This window comes from Ipomoea triloba, chromosome 15, assembly GCF_003576645.1.
Source record: "Ipomoea triloba cultivar NCNSP0323 chromosome 15, ASM357664v1".
Classification (NCBI taxonomy): domain Eukaryota; kingdom Viridiplantae; phylum Streptophyta; class Magnoliopsida; order Solanales; family Convolvulaceae; genus Ipomoea; species Ipomoea triloba.
Window position 1 is genome coordinate 20190271 of NC_044930.1, and position 15978 is coordinate 20206248.

The 15978-nt window shown below is 35.2% G+C and overlaps 1 protein-coding gene across 1 annotated transcript; it reads right to left on the minus strand.

Moving 5' to 3' along the window:
• Positions 1-6149: 6149 nt before the first annotated feature.
• On the minus strand, positions 6150-12378 carry LOC116005841 (uncharacterized mitochondrial protein AtMg00810-like). The gene is made up of 2 exons (XM_031246078.1): positions 12222-12378; positions 6150-7081 (listed from the first exon to the last, which is right to left on the minus strand). Exons 1-2 carry the CDS (start codon positions 12376-12378, stop codon positions 6150-6152), a joined length of 1089 nt encoding a protein of 362 aa, XP_031101938.1.
• Positions 12379-15978: the final 3600 nt, after the last annotated feature.

Below are 15978 nucleotides of genomic sequence, written 5' to 3' on the forward strand. Positions count from 1 at the left end.
CCCCCCCCCCCCCCCCCCAAAAAAAAATCTGCATCATTTTTGAGAAAATATGTTCGTTTTGGCCTAATTATGTCTAGGAAAAGTTTGTTGTTGTGAGTACTACTGACTCTATTACAATATAGTATCTGTTCATAACTACTTTCTCAACCCACTCCTATCATTCATGTGGGAATGTTAATTGGGATACCAGATGCCACTTGACCACAAGGTCTTTGGCGTCTAGGAAAAGTTTAAATCACATCATTTTTGAGATAAATATATATAAATTTTCACGTGCATTATTTTAGGTTAAATACATTCGATCTAAAACTGCATTGGTTTGTCAAGAAGTTTAAATACACATCATTTTGGGATAGTTATATTCTCCGTATTTATTTATTCAAAATTTTATTTTATTTAAAGAAACTAGTTTTTTCACACGCGCGAATAGAGGAGATGTTCATGCATATGTAATTGAATGTTGACTTTTTTTTTATTTAAATTGGTAATTCAAAGTATATGAATGCAACATAATATATGAGAGATTGATTATAATTGTCACTAAAATAAATGTTTGGAATTTTGTAAAAACGATAGTCAAAATACTTAGTCTAAAAATGATAGTATAAATAAATACTATTTTTGGTAATAAAAATGTATACATTTTAAATCATATTAATAAAGAAATACGATTTACCTTTAAAGTGAACAACTGTGATGTAGTCCAAAAAATATTACGGGGTAGCTTTTCATTTCAATTTATTGGGTTATTTGAATGTCTTCTTTGTCAACAAATCCTCCCTAAGTAGTTAATATGATTGGTTTCAAATTATTTTTTTCAAGAAATTTTCTATGTTATTAATAGAATACTTGGTTAATAAATATATAACATTATTTAGTATTATAACATTGATGTAGAATATTTAATTACAAGATAGTGTAAAAAGAAAAAAAAATAATGAATAATGTAGTCGATATAATTAATTAATGAATTTGAAGGTAATGAATTTTTGCATTGTTGAAAATAAAGACAATATAAGTAATGAAATTATATCTCTTTTTAAATTTTTTTTTATAATGAATAATTTTTATTGTAGAAAATAAAGACTATATAACTAATGAAATTATATCTCTTTTTAATTTTTTTTATAATGAATAATTTTTATTGTAGAAAATAAAGACAACATAACTAATTAAATTATATCTCTTTTTTTAATTTTTTGACAATGAATATATATTTTTTGAATAAAGCCATTATAAACATCTAAATTAAAGAAACGCATAATTTATTTAATTTAATAAGACTATAAGAGAAATGTCACCATCTTTAAAAAAAAAAAAAAAAAAAAAACCGTAACATAATGCGCCATTCTTACAGGCTCGTGTGTGTATAGAGAGATTTTCATTCATATGCGAACACTCTCCCACATAAAAATTATGGTCAAATTTGGACACGTACTCTATTTAGAAAACTGTGCGATTGTGCTTTTATGGTTTTTATTTTATTTTTTTAATTTTGGTAATTTTAGAGGGGTAATTCGGATATTTACACTTGTTTTTTATATGAACCTAATTCTAGGTTCAAATAAAATAGAGTATTGCTCCAAGATAGCTCTCAAAGATCTAGATGGATAAAAATATCTTAGATCTCACGTGAAACCCTTTAGTCTCAAATCCTCAAAGACTTAAAAAAAATCACATTGTAGCTTCAAGTACATTGATGATGCAATCTTCGACCAACTAGAGTTGGATCTAGTTTCATTCGATTCAAGAACAAGTCCACCAACCTAAATCTAATAAGGTTGAAGAGAGAGAATGATTCGAGTCCACGAATAAATTGCTAGCTGAGTTTGCGAGCTAGCCACTCATTGAGTTCACAATTAACAATAAGGTTTCTTACTTTCTTACACTAGTGTAAAGAAAGACTTAAGAGTTTTATTGAAAGAAAAGATATTACAAAGCTTTTATGGCATTGCCCTATTCATAGGTAGAGGTGCGACATTGTAGTTACAATGGAAAAAAGACTCTTAAACTTAACGTAGAAAGTAAGTAAAGATAGTTCTATTTAGAAAAAGATTTAAGAAATCCTTTCTAAATATAAAAGTGTTTTTTCTCTCATGCCAAACATTTTAATTAATGAAGGAAAAAAATAATATGACTGATTTGGGCTTAATTTAATCTTCAAAATCAGCACTTAAGCAATTATAAAAATTAATCTTTCGCAAGATTTCCACTATCTTTGAACGACAATTTATATCATGGACTAGAGTCCACATAGCATTATGGACCATGGATTGAAACGACGTACAGAATTCATACTTGTAAGGAACAGAATTTCATTACACATATCTCAATCGTCTTACACGTAGCATAGCATTCTGGATCCAACTCGATTGAAAAGACGATGTACATAATTCATACTCTTAAGGTACATAATTTCATAACACAAGACACAAAAATCATAACACAAGACACATACACACATTATATATGTACTTATTTTTCAAATATGATTTAAGTACATAATTTGTGTTCATAGGCACAAAATTTTACAACATAAAGACTCAAAAATTCATAACATAAGACACAATTACTAATTTTTTCAGGTACATAATTCAATCTCATAAAGTACAAAATTTCATAACGCAAGACACAAAAAGTCATAACACAAAACAAAAATGAGTAAATACCAGTGGAGGTCCCCCGACATTGATGGCACCGCCACTTTTAGTCCTCAACTTTTAAATCAACTTTTAATTTTTAATATGTAAATGCTTACATGGACAACATAAGGTTAAAAGAAAATGCCACTTCAGTGAGAAACCTGCGCCATGTCAGCAGAAAGATAGGGAAACCTGTTAAAAGTTCTAGGTGAATTTTTTCTTTTGATTTGTGGCTCGATATATACAATATGAAAGTTCCAGGTGCGACATGAATAATTGAATATAGTTCATGGTGCTAATTGACACTTTACCTAAAAGAAATAAGGCAGTACAGGACAACGTGATTAAACATCAGGGAAAGCGTGGTACATTTATTAATGTGATAGAAAATTACGTTGTCGGGTTTGAATGTTTCGTGGATTAATAAATGAAAAGTGATGGCCTCCTAAATTAAATAAAATGGGTAGTATAGAAAAGATATTACATTGAAAAAAAAATGAGTATTTCAAAAAAATTAAATAAAATTGATAATAATACTTTATTATTATTTTTTTAATATTGTTTACTCTATTACAATGTACTATTTAGTATTTATTCGTATATATTTTCTCAATCTACTCAAGCACAAAAACACAAAGAATCAATACTGCTTCCACTAAGACTCAGAGCCATACTTCATGCCACTTAACCACAAGGTAATGATACTTTATTATTTGATGTAAATTTATCTAATTAAATTATAATTTTAATTTCCATACTTAAGGTTGCTTATCGTTTTGCACCGAAAATTATCTAATTAAATTATAATGTAATTGGTTATTCACTAATGTTCTCACCCACGCACACACATATATATAGTCATAATCAGGTGTGGCCGCGCCTTAACGTGCGGTCAGTGCGGTCGCACCACTATGTATACAAATATACATCACTCAATGTTAGAAAATGCACAACACAAATATGTGCTATTAGGTATGCAAATATACACCACGCAGTGTTAGGAAATACACAATTAGGGGCAGGGGAGTGATGGTGCATTATTTTGGGTGTGTGGTGTGTTTGTGTGTGTGTGCGTGTGTGTGTGTGTATTTTCATCGTGGTGCATTTTATCATTGAGTTGTGCATATTTGTATAGACAGTGGTGTATTCCGAACCGACCGCACGGGAAGGCGCGACCATATTTGAATATATATATATATATATATATATATATATATATATATATGCATATATATATATATATATATATATATATATATATAGTCATCATCAGGTGCGGCCTGGTCATTAGGTATAGCTGTGCGGCCTATTTTCAGCCATTAGATGAGATCAAGTCATCAAATCAACGCGTAATATATATATATATATGCTACAAAACGCACCATTCTACGTACTAAAACGCACCAGAGGATCGATAAAACACATCATTCCACACTATAACCAAATACACCTATTCACTTAAAATTCATCAATATACGTGATAAAACGCATCATTCTACGTATTAAAATGTACCACAACGTGCCTCATGTCAGATTATAACCATATGCTATTTACAAATATTAGAAAATATGTGCTAAAATATGCACCATTCTACGTATTAAAATGCACCACAAAATGTGTTAAAATGCACAATTTCACTCGTTGAAAATCCCCATCCCAGATTATAAACATACACTATTACACTTATTAGAAAACATGTGTTATAATACACACCATTCAACGTATTAAAATGCACCAGAGGACGGATTAAAACACATCATTCCACAACACACTTATTAGAAACACGTGTTAAAATACATACCATTCTACATATTAAAATGCACCAGATGACGTATTAAAATGTACCAGAAGATGTATTAAAACACACCATTCCACAACACATTTAATGCACCAACATACGTAATAAAACGCACTACAACATGTATTCAAACACACCATACTATGTACTAAAATGCACCATTTCAATTCATGTAATATATATATATACACACACACACACACACACTAAAATTACCATAATACCCCCACTTAAACATCCGCGAATTTCAGTTGGATTAATGAAATCTGACAACGTAGATTAGGCCGCACGACCCATGGGAGCTCCCCGCCGCATTTGAATTATATATATATATATATATATATATTATAATGTTATAAGAGTCTTACTATCAATATTTTTTTTGTCAAAAATAGCCCTACCATTATAACTTTCGTTATCTTTTCCAATTATTATTACCACGCACATACCTCCACGGCTCCACCATATATTTTCTTATATTTTTCAATTGTAATAATATATCGACATTATATATTTGAGTATTATATAAATTATTACCTAATAAAGCTGGTTTTTTCTTTTTTCTTTTTTCTTTTTTTGGTTGGTAAATGACAAGTTGAGACAGTAGATAGAGGTCACTCGTATGTTAGGAAGTCTGATGAAAATATAAACAAGTACACACTACTAACCATACCCAATAGGAAATATAGAAATGTGCACGTCGAGATAAATATGAACTTGTACTAAGAAGACATCTGATTTGGTTTAGGTTATCTTACGTAACTCCATGAATATAAATATTGTAATATGATATTCTCTTATTTGGTTTATTTGATTCAAAAGAATATGAAATTCTTAAATTTTGTTTTTAGTTAATTTTTTATAACGTTCATGAAAAATTAAGAATCACATTGTTTCTCACATTCGTGATAGGAAATTTTAGGAGTGGGCATTTTGGTTTTCGTTTTTTTTATTCTAGTTCGATTTGGTTTCGGTTTATTTGATTTTCAAAAAATGAAACTATTCGGTTTCAAATTTTAATTCGGTTTGGTTTCAGTTCGCTTTGAAATAGTTTGATTTTGGCTTAGTTTGGTTCGATTCGGATTTCGGTTTGAAGACTCAAACATTCACTAGTTCTTTTGCACATATAACTATTTATTTATTTCACTAATAATTTAAATTTGAAAGGGAAAAGTGTCAAATTAGCCCCTTAAGTATATTGGATAATGCAATTGAGTCTTCTAAGAGAAAAAAGCTCCATTCAAGCCCCCTAAACCTGCAAAAAAGTGCAATTGAGTCCTAAATGACTTGTTTAATAGGTTACTACTCCTTGGATTAAAATGAAGTGCAAAATTTTGTAATTTGTATCACATTTGATCCTTCTATCAAATTAATTTATATTTTAAAAATGATTTAAATAATTTTTAAATAAAAAAATTTAAGAAAAAAAAAGAGCAAAAGTCGACAGGAGGGGGACTGTCTGCTTTTTGTGTATGTTTTGTTTTTGTTTTTTAATTATTTATTTATGTTGAGAATTAAAGATAAAACTTCATAAACTGTTATTACACATGCTAAGTGATACATCTCTATTTATACATATAAGGGAAAGACAACTCTGCACTAAAAGTCCAAAGTTACTGCTGCCAAACAAAGCTGTCTGCTGCCTAACCTGCTGCTGCCTAACAAATACTGCTGCCTAATATTGCATAAAATATTTCAACACTCCCCCTCAAGCTGGAGCATATAAATCAAATGCTCCTAGCTTGCTAGAAATGAACTCAATCCTAGGTCCACGGAGAGATTTGGTGAGGATATCAGCAAGTTGCTCATTTGACCCAACAAAAGTGGTAACACTATCTCCGGATGCAATCTTCTCTCGTACAAAGTGACAATCAACCTCAATATGTTTGGTTCTTTCATGAAATACAGGATTAGATGCAATGTGTAGCGCTGCTTGATTATCACAAATTAATTTCATGGGACTGGGCTGGTAGAGTTTGAGTTCTATAAGAAGTTGTTTCACCCAAATTAGCTCACATGTTCCAAGTTCCATTGCTCGGTATTCTGCTTCTGCGCTTGAGCGTGCAACCACATTTTGTTTCTTACTTTTCCAAGAAACAAGATTTCCTCCAAGTAGAATACAATATCCTGATGTTGATCTCCTATCCCAAGGGCATCCAGCCCAATCTGCATCTGTATAGCCAACAATTTCTGTGTGTCCATGATCTTTGTAGAGCAATGCTGTTCCAGGAGACCTTTTCACATATCTCAAAATTCTGATGGCTGCATCCCAATGACTTTGACATGGCTCTTGCAAAAATTGGCTAACTACACTTACAATTAAAGAGATATATGGCCGAGTGATAGTCAAGTACAGTAGCTTACCAACTAATCTCCGATACTTGCTTGGATCGGATAAGAGCTCCCCCTGTCTTGGAAGAAGTTTGACATTTGGATCCATAGGTGTGTCAACCGGTTTGCAGTTAGTCATTCCTGTTTCTTCAAGAATATCTAAAACATATTTCCGCTGAGACACATGGATACCTTGGTTGGATTGAGCAACTTCAATCCCAAGAAAATACTTCAATTTTCCAAGATCTTTTGTCTCAAAATGTTGAAACAAATGTTTCTTAAGCTGATTTATTCCTTCACTGTCATCCCCTGTAATGACAATATCATCAACATAAACTACAAGATATATGCTTTGTCTAAGTGTCTTGTTTGTCCCGATAGGGTGGGAGAAGTCTAGAGGGGGGGGGGTGAATAGACTTCTCAAACAATTAAAAACTTTATAACACTTCAACCAGAGAGATTTCAAGTGAATAAATTCAACTTGAAATGTGCAGCGGAATATCGTACGGTAAAGTGCTATAAAACAAAACTGCGTAAAACTGAAGAGATACTTGACATGCAATACGATAGAAAGACTTAAATAGCTCAAGGAATATGTATGCAAAGTTTGAGCCACATGCGAACGTGGGAACACACAAACCTAGATGATATGATCAACACAGTACGTAAAGGGTTAGTGAGTTAAAACATGCAAATATGTAAAGTGCAGTAAAGTAAATGAGAGGCAGAGATTTATAGTGGTTCGGAGATGGTGTAATTCTCCTACTCCACTTCTTCCTTGCTCCAAGGAAGGTTTCCACTATCTTCAATCACCCAGATACAATAGTGAAACTCCCGAGTGCTACGCACAAAGCTACACTCAACCACGAGCTCTTCGCACCCAGCTAAGCTCACGAGCGCTACGCACAAAGCTACGCTCCCCGAACGCTACGCACAAAGCTACGTTCCCGAACGCTAAACACAAAGCTACGTTCCAACTAAGTGTTACGCACAAAGCTGCACTTAGTTCACCCGAGTGTTACGCACCCAGCTACACTCCTTTCTACTCTCAGTAGAAATACAACTTTTGTTTAAAGAAATAAAGATTTCTTTTTTAAGACTTGAATTTCTCTCGTGTATAGCTCAAAATCTCAGCACTTTGTATTTTGATTGCATTCATCGCTCAATACCACTTTCTTGTCCGTTCTCTACCGTCACCTCTGTATCTCGTGCTGTTCTTCAAGTCTTCTTGGGCTTTTTATAATTCAAGGAATTATTTGCCCGTTATGAACATTCAAAATTTTGAACGTTCACTTGATCTGATTGGTTATTCCAATCTAAATTTTGAACGTTCACTTGATCTGATTGGTTATTCCAATCTGATCTTGATGGCCATACCTTCTCTGATTGGTTATTCCAATCTGATCTTGATGGCCATACCTTCTCATTTAATGACCATACCGTTGATCTGATAACTTGCCAATTTGATCTGATAAAATCTTCATTTTGATCTGCCCATTTAATGTCGCTGGTAACTTTTGACAAATTACCTCTGTAAATTGCTCACAAAGTCTTCTTTTACGGCTTGATTGATCCTTGAAACTTGTAGCCTCCAATTTTTGACTTTGTTGCCTTCTCAGCTTGATATTGCGGACTTTGTATCCTTCAGAGCTTGATATTTTTGACTTTATTGCAATCTTGATTTGATCCTTTGGGCAAGTTGATCTTTTAAAATATTTTCCGGGTGGTTCTTGCTTGAGTATTAACAATGATCTTGATAAGTGCCAAAAGTAGCCATATTTTAGGGGTCATTTAGGTGTGAAGTATGCTATAATAGATGTCCATTAGGCCTAGAAACATGCTAAGATAGGTTAATTTCATTGCATATAGGTCTAGGGACTAATCTTGTGTGTTTTTATAAAATTTGCACAATTCTTGCACTTCGCAGGGCATTCCGGCGACACTTCAGTAAAACAGACGTAACCGGAGCTAGGAATGTCCGAATGAGGCGAGGCATGTGGCTATGGAACCGTATCGACGATAGCTACAACATAGAAGAAGACAGAAGAAGCAAACTTCACCACGCACGCTCACACGCGTGTGAGCGGCGTGGTTGCTCACTGGATTGCTCCCACGCACGCTCACACGCGTGTGAGCCGCGTGGACGCGACACAGCGCGGAAATTATTAGGGCGAGATTTTGGGGGCTATATATATGCCCTTTATAGGTCTTTTGGATCAGTTCCTAGCAGCCCCCAATAGCTATAGATCTGATTTCTCTTTCCAAATTCTTCCCCTTTGGGGAAGAAAACATTCCTCCTTAGAATAGATTTAGGATTTGAAGATGAAGATGTAGATCCAAGAACTCTTTAGGTATAATTTCTCTTCTATTAATATAAAGTTTACTCTTTTATATTCTTGCATTGTTTATATTGCTTCTATTTATGTTTATTATGGTAGAGTAGAGTAGTTGGGTGTGTGTGCCCTTGTTGATCTATGAATTGATGCTTATAATTTGATATTATGATCTTGGTATTGTGGGAGTATGATTGATGAATGTATGGATGATGTTGTTCAATCTTTGCTTCTATTTCCGGCCGGGATAGTTAGTGAACCGAGTGGAAGTGAGAGTGTGCGCGATAGCGGCCTCTCACGAGCCCAACTCATCTATATCTCCGCTCTTAATCCGAAAGGATGAGATCCGAGAGGAGTGGTAGGCAAGGTGTTCGATAAAATGCCTCAACCGAATGAGGATTGAGAGTCTGAGTGTGACGCCACTCGGTACTAATACCATGACTCCCTAGATCAATCCCGAAACCCAATTCCAAGCTACCTACGATAATCAATCCTTTAGCTTAACTTTGGCATGCACCCCTTCCTTTTACCTTTTGTATTTTCTATCCCTTTTTAACTTCAAAACCAACCATGAACAACACCTCTCCCTTTGATTCTTGTAACTCTTACCTATCAACCTCTTAAATGCTAACATAAATTCGGCTCCCATTCGCCATCCTTGAGAGACACGACACTCGGGGAGTCTTGACTCTTCGTTTTACCACTTCCATACCACATTCACCCTCACCACTATACACACAACACCAGATCTTCAGAAAATCACCACCTTCAGATTTCTTCTAGTTCATACCATCACGTACTGGAACTTTGTAAAAACTGAACCATGTAAATTTAGCTAAGTATAAGTTGCACTAGATGTTCCTCCACAAGTTGCTCTATAGTGCCTTTCACGCGTGTATAATTGATGTAGTGTTCACGCATGTGCAATCCATGCAAAGTTGCTCTACTTTGACTTTGACTTGCTCCATTTGACTTTGCTAGCTCCATTACTTGCTCTATTGACCAAAAACTAGCTCCAAAGACTTGGCCGTGTGACTTGCTCCCAAGCTTCATCTTTTGTAATTTAAAATGTAACAAGTAAAATTCAAACACTGGACCTTTAGGTATATGCTCAAGGCTTCAACCATTTTTCCATTTCAGCTCATTCGGTCATGTCCATCAAATAAATATATTTGATCCTTCTTAGCATTGTATAGCGTATGGTGTAGAGATAATGGATCTTGGACTTCTTCTCGGCTTTGACTTAAACTTCCTCCATTGGCCTTTGACTAGCTCCATGAGTTACTCCATAAGTTCCTCCATTGACCCAAAACTTGACTTTGAGCCGTGATACTACTAGCTCCATTCCTTGCTCTCCAAAGCTCAAAATGTTCTCAATAGGATTCAAACTTGTGTCTTCTAGCAAAGATAATTTGGCCTTGTCCATTGGATCATATACACTCATGTGTATAGTGGAAGCAAATGACTTACAAGAGTCATAGTAAAATGAACTCTATAAGACAATAATTCGAACCAAACTATTGTCATGACTTGTCTTCCGGGTCCAAACTCTACACTCTAAAAATAAAATAGGGGATTTCTAAAAATTACAAAATGGCTCATCAAAACTATTACAATTTTATTCCTAACATGTGTGTTTATAGAAGACAGAGTGATCGGCTTTGCTTTGAATCATGCCAAATCATTGGACAACATCTCTAAATCTCCCAAACCATGCACATGGAGACTGCTTCAACCCATAGAGAGAGCGTTTAAGACGACAAACAAGATGAGCTCCTGTCTTAGCTTTGAATCTAGGGGGTTGCTCCATATATACTTCCTCATTCAAATCACCATGTAAGAATGCATTNTTCAAGCTTCTTTAGGTATAATTTCTCTTCTATTAATATAAAGTTTACTCTTTTATATTCTTGCATTGTTTATATTGCTTCTATTTATGTTTATTATGGTAGAGTAGAGTAGTTGGGTGTGTGTGCCCTTGTTGATCTATGAATTGATGCTTATAATTTGATATTATGATCTTGGTATTGTGGGAGTATGATTGATGAATGTATGGATGATGTTGTTCAATCTTTGCTTCTATTTCCGGCCGGGATAGTTAGTGAACCGAGTGGAAGTGAGAGTGTGCGCGATAGCGGCCTCTCACGAGCCCAACTCATCTATATCTCCGCTCTTAATCCGAAAGGATGAGATCCGAGAGGAGTGGTAGGCAAGGTGTTCGATAAAATGCCTCAACCGAATGAGGATTGAGAGTCTGAGTGTGACGCCACTCGGTACTAATACCATGACTCCCTAGATCAATCCCGAAACCCAATTCCAAGCTACCTACGATAATCAATCCTTTAGCTTAACTTTGGCATGCACCCCTTCCTTTTACCTTTTGTATTTTCTATCCCTTTTTAACTTCAAAACCAACCATGAACAACACCTCTCCCTTTGATTCTTGTAACTCTTACCTATCAACCTCTTAAATGCTAACATAAATTCGGCTCCCATTCGCCATCCTTGAGAGACACGACACTCGGGGAGTCTTGACTCTTCGTTTTACCACTTCCATACCACATTCACCCTCACCACTATACACACAACACCAGATCTTCAGAAAATCACCACCTTCAGATTTCTTCTAGTTCATACCATCACGTACTGGAACTTTGTAAAAACTGAACCATGTAAATTTAGCTAAGTATAAGTTGCACTAGATGTTCCTCCACAAGTTGCTCTATAGTGCCTTTCACGCGTGTATAATTGATGTAGTGTTCACGCATGTGCAATCCATGCAAAGTTGCTCTACTTTGACTTTGACTTGCTCCATTTGACTTTGCTAGCTCCATTACTTGCTCTATTGACCAAAAACTAGCTCCAAAGACTTGGCCGTGTGACTTGCTCCCAAGCTTCATCTTTTGTAATTTAAAATGTAACAAGTAAAATTCAAACACTGGACCTTTAGGTATATGCTCAAGGCTTCAACCATTTTTCCATTTCAGCTCATTCGGTCATGTCCATCAAATAAATATATTTGATCCTTCTTAGCATTGTATAGCGTATGGTGTAGAGATAATGGATCTTGGACTTCTTCTCGGCTTTGACTTAAACTTCCTCCATTGGCCTTTGACTAGCTCCATGAGTTACTCCATAAGTTCCTCCATTGACCCAAAACTTGACTTTGAGCCGTGATACTACTAGCTCCATTCCTTGCTCTCCAAAGCTCAAAATGTTCTCAATAGGATTCAAACTTGTGTCTTCTAGCAAAGATAATTTGGCCTTGTCCATTGGATCATATACACTCATGTGTATAGTGGAAGCAAATGACTTACAAGAGTCATAGTAAAATGAACTCTATAAGACAATAATTCGAACCAAACTATTGTCATGACTTGTCTTCCGGGTCCAAACTCTACACTCTAAAAATAAAATAGGGGATTTCTAAAAATTACAAAATGGCTCATCAAAACTATTACAATTTTATTCCTAACATGTGTGTTTATAGAAGACAGAGTGATCGGCTTTGCTTTGAATCATGCCAAATCATTGGACAACATCTCTAAATCTCCCAAACCATGCACATGGAGACTGCTTCAACCCATAGAGAGAGCGTTTAAGACGACAAACAAGATGAGCTCCTGTCTTAGCTTTGAATCTAGGGGGTTGCTCCATATATACTTCCTCATTCAAATCACCATGTAAGAATGCATTCTTTATATCCAACTGATACAGTGGCCAATGGCGATTGGCTGCAATTGAGAATAAGAGGCGGATAGAAGTAATCTTGGCTACCAGTGAGAAGGTGTCCGTGTAGGCAATGCCAAAAACTTGTGTGTATCCTTTAGCAACCAGTCGAGCTTTAAGTCTATCAACTTGTCCATCTAGGCCAACTTTCACATTATATACCCATCTACAACCAACCACAGTTTTACCCGGAGGTAACGGTACTAACTCCCAAGTTCTAGAAGAATGGAGTGCTTCCATTTCATCAACCATTGCCTGAGTCCACCCTGGATGAGTTAATGCCTCCTTGACATTGTTTGGAACAAAAACAGTTGACAAACTAGTAATGAAGGCACAATATGATGGAGATAAACGTTTATGTGAGAGGAAATTATAGATAAGATAAGGATTTCGAGTAGATCTGTTACCTACTCGACTTGCAATGGGAGAATCAGTTATGGTATTTTGGGCTGTATCATTAGGTAACAATGACGCAGGACATGACTCAATTGTTGTAGTATTTTGGGTATCTTGATGATTGCGTCTTTGGTAGGTGTACAACAATGGTGGGATATGTCTTTCCTCTTGGATAGTGGGAGTTGGTACAGTTCTTTCAGGAATAGGTATGGTCTTTTGAGGAATAGTGGGAGATACAGGTTCTAAGAAAGTAGGAACAGGGAGAATTTCTGTGGTTTCAATGGGTTCCCCTAGGAAATCAGACTCAGTGGAGGTGGAAGAGAAAAATGGTGTTGTTTCAAAAAAGGTAACATCGAAGGAGGTATAAAAGCGGTGTGTTTTAAGACAGTAACACCTAAAGCCTTTTTGGAGACGGGAATACCCAAGGAAAACACACTTTATTGACTTGGCATCAAGTTTATCACGCCCTGGAGAAGTATCATGAACAAATCAAGTACACCCAAAAATTCGCAATGGGAGCTTGTGGAGAGGTTCTTGTGGACGCAAGATATGAAGAGGAATTTTTCCTTGCAAAACCGAAGAGGGAATTCGATTTATGAGATAGCAAGAGTGAAGTATAGCATCAGCCCAAAAATTCTTAGAAACCATGTTATGAACAAGCAAAGTACAAGCTGTTTCAACAAGATGACAAATTTTCCTTTCAACAACTCCATTTTGTTGAGGAGTTCTAGCACATGAAGATTCATGAACGATACCATGTGAGGAAAAGAACGAAGTAAAGGGGTCAGAAAAGTATTCTCTCGCATTATCACTTCGTAAAATTTTGAGAGATACCCCAAATTGGTTCACAACTTCATTGTAGAATTTTTGAAACATCTCAAATAACTCAAAACGGTTCTTCATTAGAAAGACCCAAGTGCACCAAGAAAAGTCATCAATGAAGACAACAAAATATGAGAACCCCAAAGTGGATGAAACTCGACATGGTCCCCAAATGTCGGAGTGAACTAGAGAAAATGGGGTATTGGCCCTCCTATTGACTCTGCTAGGATATAAAGCTCTTGAGTGTTTCCCAAGTTGACACGATTCACACTCTATGGTTCTTAATTTTGACAATCCAGGAAAAAGTTGTTTTAACTTATTGAGGTTAGGATGTCCTAAACGACAATGGTTAAGAAGAGGTGAAACAGTAGCAGTGCAAACTGTTTTGCTATTTGTAGAACATGAAAGGTGGTAAAGACCTTGTGATTCATATCCTACACTAATTGTCCCTTTTGTTTTACGGTCTTGAATGACCACAAAATCAGAAGAAAAGGTGACAAGGCAATTAAGAGAATGAGCAAGCTGATTAATTGAAATCAAGTTGAAATGGCAACCAGAAATGTAAAGGACATTGGATAAAGACAAAGAATTCATGGTGACTTTTCCAACTCCTATTGCCTTTTCTTTTGATCCATCACCAAATGTGACAATGGGAAGAGAGTTTGAGAACTCAATATTAGAGAAAAAAGAAATGTTACCAGAAATGTGGTCGGTGGCTCCAGAATCCAGGATCCAAGTTGAATTTGATTTTAATGCAAGAGCAGTATGAGACATGGTGGTCCTAGAAGCTCTTAGCACATTGTTTAAACTCTCATGATCTGCCATAGCTTTATGAGAAATGCAGTTGGGACATCAAAGTGTGAACTGAACAAAAAACATTATACTCGCAGGAAAAAAGCTAAAAATTATGGTAGGTGGATCCATAATAACAGAAAAGAAAACTGCATCAATGAATGGTCTGAACTATTGACCATTGACCGACGAGGTTGACCGGCGTTGACCGTTGACCGGCGAGGTTGACCGGCAGGGATGGAGGATCTGAAAATACTGCTAGGTACATCTCCTCAAGATGAACCTACTGGAGAAAGCGACACCTTGATCGGAGATTGGAGGAGAGAGATATAGCCGGAAAATAGTATGAAACTTCCGGCGACTGTGGCAGAGCGTGGGAGCACGTGCGGCGGTGGAGGACAACGGCAGATCTTCGGCGACGGAGGTCGCCTAAGTTCCCAGAATGACGCTATATCTTTCAAATTTGTGAAAAACTTATAATGGAAAGCTGTGTTTGAGTTTTCAGTTCGGATGAACAGTACGTTACTGTTCATCCGAAGAAGGGAGAAGAAAAACAAAACAGGCCAAAAGAGATGGCTCTGATACCATGTTGAGAATTAAAGATAAAACTTCATAAACTGTTATTACACATGCTAAGTGATACATCTCTATTTATACATATAAGGGAAAGACAATTCTGCACTAAAAGTCTAAAGTTACTGCTGCCAAACAAAGCTGTCTGCTGCCTAACCTGCTGCTGCCTAACAAATACTACTGCCTAATATTGCATAAAATATTTCAACAATTTAAAATAATTATTTTTATATTATTAAAATAGGTTTGTAAAATTATTTTAAATAATTTAAAAAAATAATTATTTTAAATAATTTAAAAAATCAAAAAAAAATTGTAATTTTCGTCAATTTACTAATAACAAATAGGGATGAATTATACAATTACCTTATAACCGATAAACGAAAAGTGTAATTCTATTTTTCATTTTTTTAAAGTTATTTAAAATAATTATTTTTAAATTATTTAAAATAATTTTCCAAACCTATTTTAATAATATAAAAATAATTATTTAAAATAATTAGAAAAAAACATACACAAAAAGCCGACTGTCGACTTTTACTTCTTTTTTTTTTATGAAAA